At 39.2% G+C, this 16,064-nt stretch overlaps 1 protein-coding gene across 5 annotated transcripts in view; it reads right to left on the bottom strand.

Moving 5' to 3' along the window:
* Ankrd31 (ankyrin repeat domain 31) overlaps positions 1–16,064 on the bottom strand; it is a 165,435-nt gene that overhangs the window by 36,483 nt on the left and 112,888 nt on the right. For all 5 annotated transcript variants that reach the window (XM_042261661.2, XM_042261660.2, XM_042261664.2 and 2 more), the window contains one exon: positions 7,490–8,504. In XM_042261661.2, coding sequence (XP_042117595.2) covers positions 7,490–8,504 — 1,015 coding nt within the window. The remainder of the gene's footprint in view (positions 1–7,489; positions 8,505–16,064) is intronic.

Genomic DNA, 16,064 nt, shown 5'->3' with positions numbered 1-16,064 from the left:
TCAATGTCTTACTTTTAACCAGAAGGTATAAAGATCAAACAGCAAAATATCAACGTGAGAAGACAAGACTCAATCACTATAAAATTAAACACTAAGCAAGGGTATACAGAAACCTCTACTTAAATAGGTACACATTTATAATCCCAGCACCCAGGAGGCTGAGAAAGGAGGATTGTGAGTTTAAGGCCAGCCTGAGCTAAAATAAAAAGAGCAAAACCATGTAGTAAAAATACCAAAGGCTGGTGATATAGCTCTGTGGTATATCATTTGCCTTGTACATACATTCAGTCCTTAGCACTGCAAAAGAAAACAAGAAAAAAAAGGAAGAAAAAGAAAACCATTTAAGGGCAGAATAGTTATTCCTTGTATTGCCTGTGGAACATTATTTAGGCGAGGACACTCGCTAGGCAAGCCATAAAATTAGCCTCACAAAGTTTAAAAAGGAATGGGATAATATAAAATACGTTCTCTAACCACAATGGAATATGAGTAGAAATTATTAACAGAAAAAAAACCAGGAAGCTCACCATTAAATAAAAATCAAACAACATAATCCTAAGTAAGTAGTGAATCAAAGGATAAATCAAACTGCAAATTAGAAAATACCTGAGATATGGCCCAAAGGATACACAGAGATCCCAGCATCAACATAAAAGCTAGCTGTATTTGTAACACAGCAGTGGGGTAGGGCATATGGATCCTAGTGGCTCTCTGGCCAGCCAGTCTAGAAGAGACAGTGAACTCCAGGTTCAGTGAGAGACCCTGTCTTTTAAAAAAGACGATGGCGACAGAGGAAGACACCTGACATTGACTTCTGGCATCCATGGTTTCTCTCTCTCTCTCTCTCTCTCTCTCTCTCTCTCTCTCTCTCTCTCTCTCTCTCACTCTCACTCTCACTCTCTCTCTCTCTCTCTCTCTCACACACACACACACACACACACGCAAATATCACACACGCACAGAAACTCTAAAATGGTTGAAAACATACAACATATTGAATTGTAGGGATGCAGCAAAAGCAATGGGCAACAGGGTATTCTTTTGGCTCAGGGTAGGGGTTGGAGACAGTTTCATATGTAGTTCAGGTTAGTTTCGAACACACCATCCTCCTGTTTCAGTCTATCAAGTACTGGGATTACAAACATGTGTACCACACCTAGTAGAGTAATATTTGCAATTATAAATATAATGATAATACTAAAAAAGAAAATCAATTCGATGTCTTAACCTTAAAGATACTTGAAAAAGAAACACAGCAGAAGGAAACAAGTAATTAAAAAAGTAAACTATTAGAGTAAAAACAAAATAGATGATAAAAAGCTTTAGAGTAAAAGCAATAAATAAAAAGTTTCTTTTTAATAATATGGACGACAAACCTTTAAGCTAGATGACTAAGAAAGTCAAGTTGGACAAGTCAAATGATGAAGGTCAAAAGCAAAGAAGATACTAATATTGATATTACAGAAATAAAAAGCTGTAAGGGAATACTATTAATAACTATATACTGATAAATTAGATTAGCAAATTCTTTGAAATACATGAACTGCCAAAACTGCCAAGAAGAAACAGACAATCTAAAAACACCTGTAACAAGCAAATTAGTAACAAAACATTACTCACAAGGAAAAGCCCAGATATGAATGACTTCACTGCTAATACTGTGAAAAAGTTAAAAAGACTTCACAAACTTTTCCAAAAGTCAGGATAGAGGAGCATTTGTGACCTCATGCTATAAGGCCAGTGTTACTCTGACCAAAATCGTAAATAACATCCAGTATTTCTAGTGCATGTGGATAGAGGAAATCTTTAACATATGCTGGCAAATCAAATCCAACAACACATGAAAGAATCCTACACTACAACCAAGTGGAATTTATCTCTAGAACGCAAGGGTTAACATCCAAAAGTCAACTAATGCTATATACCATATTGTGAACGAGAACTCCTGGAGGCAAGCTGTGTCTGCAAAAACTGGTGGATTAGAACGGCAGTGATGTGGAGAAGTTGGAATGCTGCAGGTCCAAAGGGCTAATTACCTTATCTTGGGTTAGCTTTAGCCCCTGAATAGCCATTCCTTGTTCACCTGTGTCAGAATCAAGATCCCGTGACTAATAGACAGAAACTTTTGGGAATCTATCAACTTAGCATATCACTAGCTTCCACCAACCCCAAAGCTCAGACAGCATCTTGGGTCTGGAAAAAATCTGCCCCCATCTTGCCATGCCTGCCTCTCTGATGTACCCACCCATGTGTTCTAAATTTGCCTTGATTTTCAGCTTTCTTGTTCTGTAAAACTATCAAGCTTCACAAAACTGCTCCCACGTTGGGACATGGAATTTGAGTGAATCTAAATCTGTGTCCCCGGGCCATGGCCACTCAGAATGGCTCCAGAATAAACTGTGTCTTGCTCCCTTCAAGATGAGAGCTGCGGGTTTTGTTTTCTTGCACTGCAATATCAACAGAACAAAAATAACCCAGGGGTCCCTCCCAACAAGTTCATATAGAGCACTATACAAAGTCCAACATCCTTTCCTGATGGAAACACCCAATGAACTATGAGGAAAAGAGAACTTGTTCAGGCTGATGAAAAACATCTTTAAAAAATCTAGAGCTCACACATTCCTAACAGTGAAACCAGGTAGGAAACAGATGTCTGTCTGCTCCTATTCCTTTACTGCCATCCAGTTTGGTCCCTGCAGTAAGGTAACAAATTAAAAAAAAAAAAAAAGAAAAGAAAGATAGAAGCCCTATCTTTTGTTACTAAACCATATGATAATTTACAAAGCAAATTCAATAAAATTTCCAAACACATCCTTCAACTAGTAAGCTTAACAAAGTTGTAGGAAAATATTTCAATATCCAAATGTCAATTTCTTGCAACTAGTAATAAGTAATAAGCAACTAGAAATTGAAAAAATTTAAAAACTGGATAACTGATGTTATTAAAGATATGAAATAATGGGGTGGAAGTGGGGTGGTGGCGCACACCTTTAATCCCAGCACTTGGGAGGCAGAGGCAAGAGGATCTTTGTGAGTTTGAGGCCAGTCTGGGCTACAGAGTGAGTTCTATGACAACCAGGACTGTTTACACAGAGAAATTCTGATTCAAAAAATCAATCAAACAAAAAAAGATATGAAATATTTATAGACAAACTTAATAAAAGATAAGAAAGACTTCTTGAAAAGTGAGTTACCCCTACACTGTTGAGACAAATCAAAGACCAAAGTAAATGAATGGACATACTCCATTCATGGTTTTAACAAAACAATACTGCTCAGATGCCATTTCCTTCCCAACTAACCCACAGATTTAATGAAATATCAATTAAAATAACAGCTTTTTTTAGTAGTAGAAACTGACAAATTCATCCTAAATTTCATATGTGACTTAAAATAGCCAAATATGTTTCTGAAAGAACATGATCAGAAGGCTAGCATTAACTTAATTTCAAGGTCTATTATACCGTAACAATAATCAAGGCAGTTTATTACTAATATGAAGATAGACAAATAAATAACGAAACAATGGAGAGTCCAGAAATAGACACACATATGAGCACTTGATCTTTTAAAGAGACTCAAAGGCAACTCATTGGAACAAGGATGTCTCTTTCAACATATGCTGCTGGGCCAACTAGTTATTCAAATTAGAAAATATGAATGGGCCTGGGCATGGTAGGTCACATATGCAATCCCAGAACTTGGAGGGCTGAGGCAGGAGGATCACCACATGTTAGCCTTGGCTATATGAAGAGTTCCAGGCCAATCTGGGATACAGAGTAAGATATTGTTTCAAAAATAGATAAAAATAAGTATATTCATATAAATATATTACCATATATAAGTATACTACCATATATAGATATGTTCATATATATGAATTCACACACACATATGAATAGGGATTATACTTTATACTTAAATTAATATGAAAATTAATTTATAATGGACCCTAGCGCAAAACTAAAAATTATGCTCAATCTTTATCTTTGCGGTAAATTACATTCTTTGAGAAATGTAATTTATAAAGCCATGAGGTCAAATGCACAGTCACTTGAAGACACCTAAGCACCACCATCACGTCCCCAAACTGCAGCTACTTAATACACTCACTAACTTTGCTATACAAAAAAACCTTTGCCACTTTGAGTCAGACAAATCATTTTTTTCACTTTCATTTGGAACATAGATTAAAAAATTTGTATTAAAATATAATTAAATCATTTCTTCCCTCCAACCTCTCCCCGTCCTCTCCCTCCATTGTCTTCCAAGCTTCCTCCCCTTATTCCCTCTAAAATTCATGGCTTCCTTTTCTTACATATATGTATGTGTGATGGCTAATCTTCATTGTCAACTTGATGACATCTGGCATCAACTAAAACTCAAGATGCTGGGCATGCCTGTGAGGGATTTTCTTAATTTGATTAAGATAAAAAAAATCTTACAAACTCATCCTTTTCAAATTATTCTTTGATTAAAAATAATCTGAGGTAGGAAGAGGCACTAGTGGCAGCCCACATAAAAGGACAAGGAAGAAGGAAGCTTTACTTTTTGCTTGCCTGCCTTCACTCTAACTGGCAAATCTGTCTCCTCCTCTGTTGCTGTGGCAAGTATTAAACCCAACCTCTTCAGGACTCCACTGCAGACTGAAAATCAGAACTTCTCCAGGAATCCTTCAGGACTCCAGCACCAGGGACTGCTGAGGCACTGAGTTTCGTGGACTGAACAACTACTGAATTCTTGGCCTTTTTGTTATGAGGCAGCCTTCGTTAGACTATCTGAATTGCATCCTATAGATCAGTCTAGTAAATCTCTTCCATGTCAATTCCATCAGTTCTGTACCTCTAGAGAACCCTACGTAAGTCTAGTAAGTCTGCTGAATCTGTTTAGTGTTGTCTTTTATGTACATGACTTCAGTGCTGACCATCTGTGGTACCTAGCTCTAAGTCTCCAGATGTGAATACATAATCTGGAATAACTACAGAAACCAGAAAAATAAAAAAGAACCATGGGGAGGGGTTTCTAGAGAGGGAATCGTAGGATACAAGCAATATGATTGGGGAATGGGGATAATGGGGAGGTGCCTTTAGTTAGGAAGCAGGGAGGGAGGTCAAAACAGACGGAGAGGGAATAGAGAGGGATAAAACACACACACACACACACACACACACACACACACACACACACCTTGAATGAAACCTCTTTTTGAGTTGTTGGTCAGGAAGTCCAAGAGACTCCCAAAACAATATAGGCTATGGTTGTTGCTTTTAGTTGCCTCCCAGAGGTTGAAAGTAAATCCCTATTACTGAAGACACCATGTACTTTGGACACAGGACTTGGAAGATTTGAATTGCATCTGACCTGAAAGCCTCCTCACCGAGGCCTAGCTTTCAGAGTACCAGAAGGTGCTATGCAAGCTGACAAAGGAGGGAAAAAACCACTGGGCCTACCTGACTGTGATGCCTGAGTCACAAAAATGACCAACACCGAAAGATACTCCTAACACGGCAGTTGTATCCTGGCACTAACCAACAGTTGTCTAATTGAACCTAAGGTCTGATCAACAGGAGGGAAACCATGCCTGGTACTGGAAACTTAGCCAACCATCGAAGCTGCTAAGACCAAGGATCAAAGAGGAGAACCTACTTATACAAATAATTCTTAAATAGCAGATGAAGAAGCAATTAGAAAAATAGGCAATGGATCTGAACCAATACTTGAACCAAAAATTAAATAAGGATGGCCAATAGAACAAGAAAAGATGTTCAAAATCATTAACTGTGGACATGCAAATTAAAATCATAATGATAAAGTAGTACACATACATACATGCTATCTAACACATCCATCCATCAACACTGTATGTTAGCAAGGCTAAAACTAAGGGAGTGATCATACTAAGCACCGGTGATGATGTGGAGCAACTAGAACTCTCATGCACAAGTAGTGCATGAATCGGATATGACAAACAACTTCCGCAATTTCTTTAAAAGTTAAATGTACACCTATCTTAGGATTCAAGAAATCCATCATAGGTATGTGCCCAAGAAAAATGAAAGTATATCTCATACCAAAGTCTGTATAACAAAATTCATAGCAGCTTTATAGGTAATAGCCAACAGCTGGAAACAACCTAAATATCTATCAGGTAAAAATGATAAACTATAGTATCAGATGAAATAAATTACCAACCAATAAAAAAGGAATGAACAAAGATGGATCTCAAATAATTAGACTGAAAAGGAGTCAGACAAAAATGAACATATGAAGTATAATTCTCCTATGTAAAATTCTTAGAGATGCAAATGAGGAGCACAAAGCACAGAAGCACCGGCCCGAGGACCAGCAGGAAAGAGGTAGAAAACAGGCCTAAGATGCTTCCGGAGCAGAGGGATGGTTTATTGTGTGTGGACAGAATCTCACAGGTAATACACATGTCCAACTTGTCAAATAGTACACTTGGTGTATGTATAGTGCACTGTATACAAATTACACCCCAATAAAGATGTTTAAAATGGCTACAATTATGAAAGACTACTGAAGATCCATTAAGCTGATCTGAGGAACTATAATCTACTAAGAACTGATGTGCTCTGGTTACTATAAGGTAAGTATTCCTTAACAAATTGGTTGGTGGGCAAGCGAGAATATTGAAGGGAAGGAGATCAAACCATTAATGTGATCCTAGAACCCTAATTGAAACTTTAGCATTAAACTGTTTTGTTCTTAACTTAGAAGTAAAGCCTCTGAAGTAGGAAAAGTCAGTGTTTAGAAATGAGAAAAGTAGAAAACACAGCCATTAGGCTAAATTACAGTAAGGCTGGGCTGATTTCTCAAATATCAGTCTACAAGCAAAGAAGCATATTTGATGACTTGATAATCTTTGCCATTTTGAATTCCTCTCACAAAAAGTGAGATTATATGGAATATTTTTAATAGGCATATCTAACAGAATCTTTTCTCATCACTCAGTTTTATGCATATACTATATTTATATTTATATTTATTTATTTATTTTTGGTTTTTCAAGACAGGGTTTCTATGTGTAGCTTTGCGTCTTTCCTGGATCTCGCTCTGTAGACCAGGCTGGCCTTGAACTCACAAAGATCTGCCTGCCTCTGCCTCCCAAGTGCTGGGTTTATGTATATACTATATTTTTAATTGAGTTTCTTACTGAAACTTCAAGTCTGGTCTTAAATTGAACACTTATGGAAGACAAATTAGCACATTCCTAGGGATGGCTTCAGCTCCCATTTCCTATCTTTACTCTTAAATCCTTCCTGCTACAATATAACTGGATGAGTTGAGAATCCAAAGGTGCTTATGACTAAAATCTATCAGGGAAATTCCAGAAGGTGTGGATTCTCTCCCTAAGAATATAGTATGTCTCCACATTTAGACAGCACACAAAATCCTATTTCCTATATGCCTATACTATGCTACACCAACATTGTTTATAAAATTTGCAAGACTTTAGAGAAAAAAATACCTGTGTTTTGAATTCCAGAATGTCATTTCCTGGATTAATTCTTCCAAGTAATATCAAATCTTTCAGCTGCACATTTTTCTTCTTAGGAGCTGTGCTGTGGTGTGAAGGCTTTTTAATAGAATGTGGATGGGCAGACCCAGAGGAAGGAGAGTTCTGAATGCTGTTTGCATGGGAAACAACGGAAGCTGTGTTTTTAAGACACGACTTTGTCTGCTGCACAGTGTCAGTGTCTAAGACAGCAGTCACTTGATGAGCCAGAGGTTTGGATGCTCCCCCAGATGGCTGTCGGGAAACTGGTTTCTTGTTTCTTCTTTTTGGAGTACAACAGGAAAGGTCCTGATTCTGAGGTCCAGGTGGTGGACGGGCATCATTTTGGGAAAATACACTTTTATCTTCTGAAATGTTTATAGTGTCAGTCACTGCAGGAGAACTATCAAGTCCATAGCCTTTGACCACAGTTTCTGTCCAACTCTTTTCTGCTTGTGAATTTCCTGCTTGAGGAATAAAAGCAACAGGCTGGGATGATGATTTCATTTTCTCAGTGCCATCTGAGTGTCTGGATTTCAATAACCCATCCAAGACACAATCCTGAACATTCTGTTTAGAATTCATCTCATTTCCAGAGAATTCTCCTCTTTTCATTGCTTCTGCATTTAAACAAATGCTACTGTCATGGCGGTCCTTCTGTGTGTCCACAGACAACTGTGTTTCTTCCATGTTTCTACTGACAGAAGAAACAGAAGCAAGACTGACAGGAGGCAGTGGGCCTGCCTGGGGATGGACTGAGTTTTCCAGACGAGGAGACTCTTGGCTCTTCTTCTCACTAGCGATGTCTGAGCTACATGGAAGCTTCCTTAAACTAACACCAGAAAATGGCATGGCATTTTTAAAGTTTTGAATTTTCAGTCTTATTTTTTTCTGCTTCTTTGCCACAACTAAAAGACTCTTTTGTCTTGTGGCCAAGTTAGCCAGTTGTTCTCTCAGGGCTCCGTGCTTAAATGACTCCATGGATACCCTAGAAGAAAAAGGAAAAAATATTAATGGAAAATTTTCTTCACAGACTTTTTGATATTAAAGATACTCTCTCTCTCTTACTGTGAGTCAGCTTTAAGTAAATAAAGTCTATCTTTGGGATATATATTTCCTTTGCAAGAAAACTGACATTTAATGTGAATTGGCCTTTAAAAATTTAGAATTTATTTTCTACTATTTTATGTATATGAGTGCTTTGCCTGAGTGATATATGTGCACCACATTCATTCTTGGTGCCAGAGGTCATAAGAAGGCTTTGGATGCCCTGGGACTGGAGATACAGACCCCTTAGGATTGGAGTTATGGATGGTTTTGAGTATCCACGTGGGTACTGGGAATTGAACCCCAATCCTCTGAAAGGACAACAAATGTTCTCAACCTCTGATCTGACTCTCCAGCCTCAGTTTGCCTTTATTCTAGAATGTGACATTATTTGAGTGAACTCAAAAGGAAAGAAGACTTGGGTAATCTATCCTGTACTGGTTCAAAGGTAGCGGCTGGTGCCTGAATAGACTACTGTCACTTAATTTCCAGTGTGAACACCTAGTTTACAGTAGGAAGGTATATAGGGGAGTAAGTTCTACTCAGGTTCTCTTAGCTACAGAGTAACAACACTGTTTTTTGAATAATCATACTTCAATGAGACTTAGATTAGTTCATTAAATATTTACTATAGTTGTATTCTGAATCTGTCCTGAGGTTTTTTCAAGCTGAGAAGGGTTTCCCAGACAACTCCTATCCTAGGCAGCTTCAACTCCAAGACTTCAGTATCTTGAAGAATATGGCAGAGGAAGTGACTCATCTCACCTCCACATTTGTCTTTTGGTTAAGCACAAATCCCTCGCTGACCTTGACTTCACTGGTTCTCAAACTTTTTGGCCTCAGAACTTATACATACTCTTGAGGAAACCAAACAGCTTTCGTTTGTACAGACTGTATCTATGACTATTATTTTAGAATTCAAACAGAAAAATTGTAAAGAAGGATATAAAAACAAATATTTTATTAGCTAGCAGGTGGTCTTTGGGAAAATTCTACTGGACACTGACAAGTGAATTGGAACGAAAAACATATTATTATAAAACATAGCTTTAACTTGACATAAAATGGTCTTAAGGATCTACCAGGGATCTACAGGCTATATATTAAGTGATAATGTTTTTAGAAAAAGCATTATAGAAATAGCTTGCCTTTCTTTCTAACAAAGTTCATAGGTGCTGATTATGGTGATATTTTATTTGTACTGAAATGTGATTTTATTTGCATGTTAATAGATAAAGTTGCCTGGGGGTCAGAGCTGATAGCAAGCCATAGCAGAACTCTGGCAGTGGTAGCGCACGCCCTTCATCCCAATCACATGACAGGTAGATCTCTGTGTGTTCAAGGATACCACCAGCATGGAGACACACGCCTTTAATCTCAATACCAACCATAGAAGACCTGGAGGTCTGTATAGATGGGCAGTGATGAGGAGGTCATGTGGTTGGGTTTACAACTAATAAGAAGGCAGAATAGAAAGTCCATAAAAAGACAGACACACAGGAAGTAGCGCTCTTGCTGAGAGGAAGGACAGCAGTGGCAGCGAAGGGTAAGCTTAGCTCTTAGCTACTGCTCTGACCTCTTGGGCTTTTAACTCTGCAATTGGCTCTGTGTTTCTTATTTAATAAGACTGTTCATCTACAGCTGATATTGAACACAGACAGTGATAACAGTACTAGTACATAAGGAGGACAGTAAGAAGAGACTGGCAAACAATGGTAGCATAGGATACAATGTGCTAGATAAAGAAGAAAATAATAATACCATGTTTAAAACTATGTATATAAAGGAATTCATACAAAACATAAAAGTGTTCTCTTTAGATCATCCATATCAAGAAATCTTACAGCAACAATGTGATTTAGACACCCGAAACTTCAAATGAACGGGAACATTTCACAATCCCAGGTACACTGTTTACCATAGGACAATAAAAGAGAATTGAAGCTAGGAGATGCTCAAAATCTCCTAAAATGGCCTATAGCCAATTTCTCCTCAGTTGACAGAAGTTCACTTGCTTGCTAGTATAAGGAAAACTACACAGGAAAGAACAAGGAATAGGGGAGATTAAGCTTTCATCCCTGTCTCTCCACACTTACTGTTAGTCTTACTGCATCCTGCCCTGTGGAGCTCCTCCTCCCACCCAATGGCCATTCCTTGGGGACTCTGCCTCTTGGTGCAGACTCCAAAGATTAGATGCTTCCTGCCAACCCTCTCAGCCTTCCCTTTTAGGCCATCTTCATTCCTTGGTGTCGACCTACTATCCTCAGAAATACTTTCCACAAGGGACCCCCAGTGGCCACACTGGGATGGAACTCAGGTGGGAAATTTTCATCTTTCCGGTTGTCTATTACACTGTCTCCAGACTTATTCTTAGCTCTGTAGCTGTCTGCTTACAGGAGCCCCCCCCCACCCTACCTGTATTTACTGCCTGGTGACTCTGCCTCTTGGTGCAGACACCACCTCCACCCCAGCACATCTTTCCCATGACCTCTCTTAGCCCTTCCTCCTAGCCCATCTCCACCAAACTCTGAGAGACCACAGATGCTGGTACAGACTATACTCAGCAAAATATTCATCATAATTGATGGGTAAAGAAATACATTCCTAAGAGTGCCAAATTTAAGCAATTTCTAGCAACCAATCCAGCTCAAAAGAAGGTGCTAGAAAACTTCAGTCTGAAGAGGTTACTATACCCAAGAAGACACAATGAATGAATAACCCCAGAACAGCAGTTAAGAGGAGGAGGGAACTCACACCGTAACAAAAAAATAACAGGAATCAATAAACAATATCAGTGATATCAATTCCCCAATGAAAGACACTAACTAACAGGCTGAATTAGAAAACAGGATGTGTCTTTCTGTTGCATTCAAGAAACACACTATACCATCAGAGATAGATAGCACCTTAGAACAAAAGGATAGAAAAAGGTATTCAAGGCAAATGGAACCAGAAGCAGGAGGGTGTAACTATCTTAACATCCTACAAAATAGATTTCAAACCAAAATTAATCAGAAGATATACAGTATACTATATACTCATCAAAGGAAAAAATCCACCAAGAAATTATTGCAATTCAAAACATTTATGCATCAAATATAAGGGCACCCAAGTATATAAAAGAAACACTACTACACCTAAAAGTCACATTGACTCTCACACAGTGATTTGGGTGACTTCAATATTCCACTGTCTCCAATAAACAAATCACCCAGACAAAAAACTAAACAGAGAAATGCTGAAGTTAAATAACATCAAAAATCAAACAGACCTAGCAGATCTCTACAGAACATTTCACCCAAAACACAGAAGAATATATTTTCTTCTCAGCAGCTCTTTGAATTTTCTCCAAAACTGACCACATACTTGGACACAAGCAAGTCTCAAAAGATACAAGAAAATGAAGTAACACCCTGTAATCTATCTGATCACAACAGATTAAGCTGGATATAATTAACAGAAAGTATATAAACTCATGGAAAATGAACAACTCACTATTGAATGAAAAACATGTTAAGACAGAAAATCAAGAAGGAAAATAAAACATTTTAGAATTGAATGAAAATGAAAAAACAACATACCAAAACCTATGAAACTGTGCTTCCCACCATGAAAGAGAAAACTAAATTTTGTTTCATGGGATGCAGGAAGATAAGGTTCAAACCAGCTGCCAAGGCAAGTACATAACATACTTCCCTATGAGCCAACCTGGAGTCTGCCTGAGGACCTAGTAACAGACACTGTCAGAGGTCCTCATCATGCCAGCCAATGAGGGATGACTACACAATGTCACCAGATGGGGAGACAGCCTGGGTGCTGAGAGGAGGGTATATAAGGTTTTCCCTGTGGATGAATAAACAAGTCTGCTGTTTACCTTTCACCTGACTCCCAGTGTATGTGTCATTGATTTCGCGCCTTCTCACTCCCTCCCCTGAGGGAGCCATTAGGACCCAGCAACAATGGGAGTGGAAGTGTCTCTGATTATTTTGCCTGCTTATGGGATCCTTCTTCTCATGGGACCCTTTTCCTTGTCCAGAGGGCTTATGCCTAGTCTCTATTGCATCTTGTTATGCCGTGTTCAGCTGACATCACTCACTGGGAGGCCTGCTCTTTCCTAGAAGGAAATGGAGGAGCAGTGCACCTGTGGGAGTGGGGTGGGGTGGGAGGAGAGGAGGCTGCTGTTGGGATGTGTTGTATGAGAGAAGAATAAAGAAAGAGAAAAAAAGAAATGAAATACTGGAGCCTAATTCATATGCTAATAAAAACTTGAAATTGAATCAATGAAAATTTCAGTAGCTTAGTTACTGTGACAAATAACCAGACAAAAGACAACACAGGAGAAGAAAGGGTTTCTTTGGCCTACAATTCCAAGTCACAGCACATCATTGCTGGGATCTCAGAGGCAAGAGCTTGGGACAGTTGATGACACCACATCCGTAGTAAAGAGCAGAGAGAAGTGCACACACTCATGGTTTTCATTAGCATTCTCCTCTCTTATACAATTCAGGGCCCATCCGGTAAAATGGTGTTGCTCACACTGGGTTTGGTCTTCCACCATTAATTAACAATCAAGAGAATTCCTCATACACATGTATGGTGGTATTTTATTTGTACTGAAATGTGATTTTAATTGTATGTTAATAAATAAAGTTGCCCGGGAGTCAGAGCTATTAGAGCCATAGAAAGAGTGTGGTGGTGGTGGTGGTGGTGGTGGTGGTGGTGGTGGCGGCAGCGGCAGCGGCGGCGGCGGCGGCGGCGGCACACGCCTTTAATCCCAGCACTTGGTAGGCAGAGCTAGGTAAGTCTCTGTGTGTTCAGGGATACAACCAGCATTGGAGACACACGCCTTTAAGACCTGGAGGGCTGTACTTACAGGCAGTGATGAGGCAGTCACGTGTTTGGGTTTACAACCAATGAGAAGGCAGAACAGAAAGACTTTATCAAGACAAACACACAGGAAGTAGGTCTCTTTCGGAGAGGTAGGACCAGCGCAGGAGGAAAGGTAAGGTTTTAGCTCTGAGCTCTGACCTCCTGGCTTTCTCTTTTACATTGGTTCTGTGTTTCTTATTTAGTAAGACAGTTGGTTACATCTACACACATGCTCACAGGCCAACCTGATGTGGAAAAGCTGGATGTCCGTGTGTAGAAGAAGGAAGCTAGATCCTCATCTTTCACTCTGCACAAAAATCACCTCCAAATTTATCAAAGTCTGCAACAATAAAACCTGAAACTGCTAGAGAAAAGGTGGGAAGTACTTTACACAAAAATGCACAAAATATGGAGAGACTGTTTAAACAGGACTGCAGTCCTTCAGAAAATACAACCAACAATTGACAAATGAGAGCTCATAAAATTCGAAACCTTGTGTCCAGCAAAGGAAACTGAGTAAGTGAAGAGGCATCCCACAGAATGAGAGAAATATTTGCCTCCTATACATCCAATAGAGGATTAATTCTACAATATACAAGGAGTAAATAAACCAAGCATCAAGAAAACAACCCAGTTTTAAAAATGCACCATGTGTTGGAACAGAGGATTCTCAACACAAGAAATACAAATGGCCAATAAACATTTCAAACAATGTACAACATCATTAGCTACCAGGGAAGTGCAAATTAAAACACTGAGATTCCATCTCACCCTAGTCAGAATAACAATCTTTAAAAATGACAACCAACCAGTCTGTACATAGAAGCAATCAATGATGACCCACTAGACCCAACCAGTAAAGACCTACCAGATTCAACTATGAGCTACTGTGATGGCTATTCTTTGTTGTCAACTTGACTATATCTGGAATGAAGTATAATCCAGAAATGGAGGGCACACTTGTGACCCAGGTCTTGAGGCTGGAACAAACCTGCCTTTAATCCAGACTTTGAGGCTAGAAGGCACACTTTTAATATGGGCCACACCTTCTGCTGGAAGCCAATATAAGGACAATGGAAGAAGGAAGGGTTGGTTCGTTCTTCACCTGCTTGCCCTCACCTTGTCAGCACATCTATTCCTTCACTGGCATCGGAGCCTACTTCTTCAGGATTCCATAATATACAGAAGACCAGCCTGAGACACCCAGCCTCATGGGACTGAGAAGCTACTAGATTCTTGGACTTTCCATTCACAGCCAGCCATTGTTGGACTGCAGCCTGTAAGTCATTCTAATAAATTCCCATATATACATGTATATGTATATATGGAGAGAAAGAGTCATTCTGTAAGTTCTGTGATTCTCGAGAGCCCTGACTAATACACCTACTATATCCAGTAAGTGAAAGCTTACTAGATTCAACTACTGACCTACTAAACTCAACCAGTGATTAATCAGAAGCAATTGAGGTAGTGTTAACTGTTGGTCTAGACCAGTGGCTCTTGACCCTGTGGGTCGTGACCCTTTTGGAGGTTGTATATCAAGTATTTACATTATGATTCATAACAATAGAAAAATTACAGTTACGAAGTAGCAACAAAAATAATTTTATGGTTGGGGTCACCACAACATGAGGAGCTATATTAAAGGGTCACAGCATTAAGGAAGGTCTAGAGGTTGACACCAACATTGATTCAGCCACTGACCTTGACCAGACCACATACCTATGTTAACTACACGGACTTTTGTTTCCTGTACTAACGTTGAGATGTCGCCTCCAGCTTTCCAAAAGAAGCCAGTGAGCCCACAGATGGTTATATGACTTTCCCGACAGCTTTCTGAGTTAAGATTTTCAGCAGAGGTATGGAAAGAAGTGAGTTCACCTCAGTGTATCATTATAAAACATAGTAAAAGTTTCCATTATCACTGCACTCCCCTTCACTTTCTGAGGAGACTAACTTGGAACAAGCCTACCACTGCCCTTCTGGGTCTTATACTTCTATAACTGTAGAAAATGATGGAAGTCTAAGGATGCTCCCAGCAAACAAAGAATAAGGAAGTGGTCCCTCATGAGAGCGGTTGTCAGGCATTTATGAGCTCTACCTTTACACTGTATGGGTTTAATAAATAAATATTCATTGGGAACAAAAAAAATGACAACCAATACAAGAGAAGATACAGGGAAAGAAAAATCCTTGTGCATTACTGTTGGGAGTAAAAACTGGTGCAACCACCATGGGAATTAGTGAGGAGTTTCCTCAAAAGCTAGAAGCTAGAAACAGAAATGATGCTGTCAGAGAACAGATGTAATAAGAGACTTATAAAAGCAATCCTTGGCCTGACTACTAGTATCCCCCCAGCTTCTGCTGACTAACATTTTAACTGCATTTTATTTGGGGGTCAGACTTTCAGAGGTTTCAGTCATCGCCAGCTTAATGTTCTTATCCTGAGGTGTTCTTATCCTGGCAAGAGTGTGTAGCAAAACAAAGCTGTTCACTTCATGGTCAAGATACAACAGAGAGGAAGGGGGCTAGCGTTTCATCATACTCTTCCAGTGTTTGTTCCCCAACAACTGGAAAACTTCCTACTGGGCCTCATCACCTCCCAAAAGCACCAAGCTTGAAACTAAGCTTT

This window comes from Peromyscus maniculatus, chromosome 15 (genome assembly GCF_049852395.1).
Source record: "Peromyscus maniculatus bairdii isolate BWxNUB_F1_BW_parent chromosome 15, HU_Pman_BW_mat_3.1, whole genome shotgun sequence".
Classification (NCBI taxonomy): Eukaryota; Metazoa; Chordata; class Mammalia; order Rodentia; family Cricetidae; genus Peromyscus; species Peromyscus maniculatus.
Note: the sequence above shows the minus strand (reverse complement) of the source record. Positions and strands in the feature narration are given on the sequence as shown.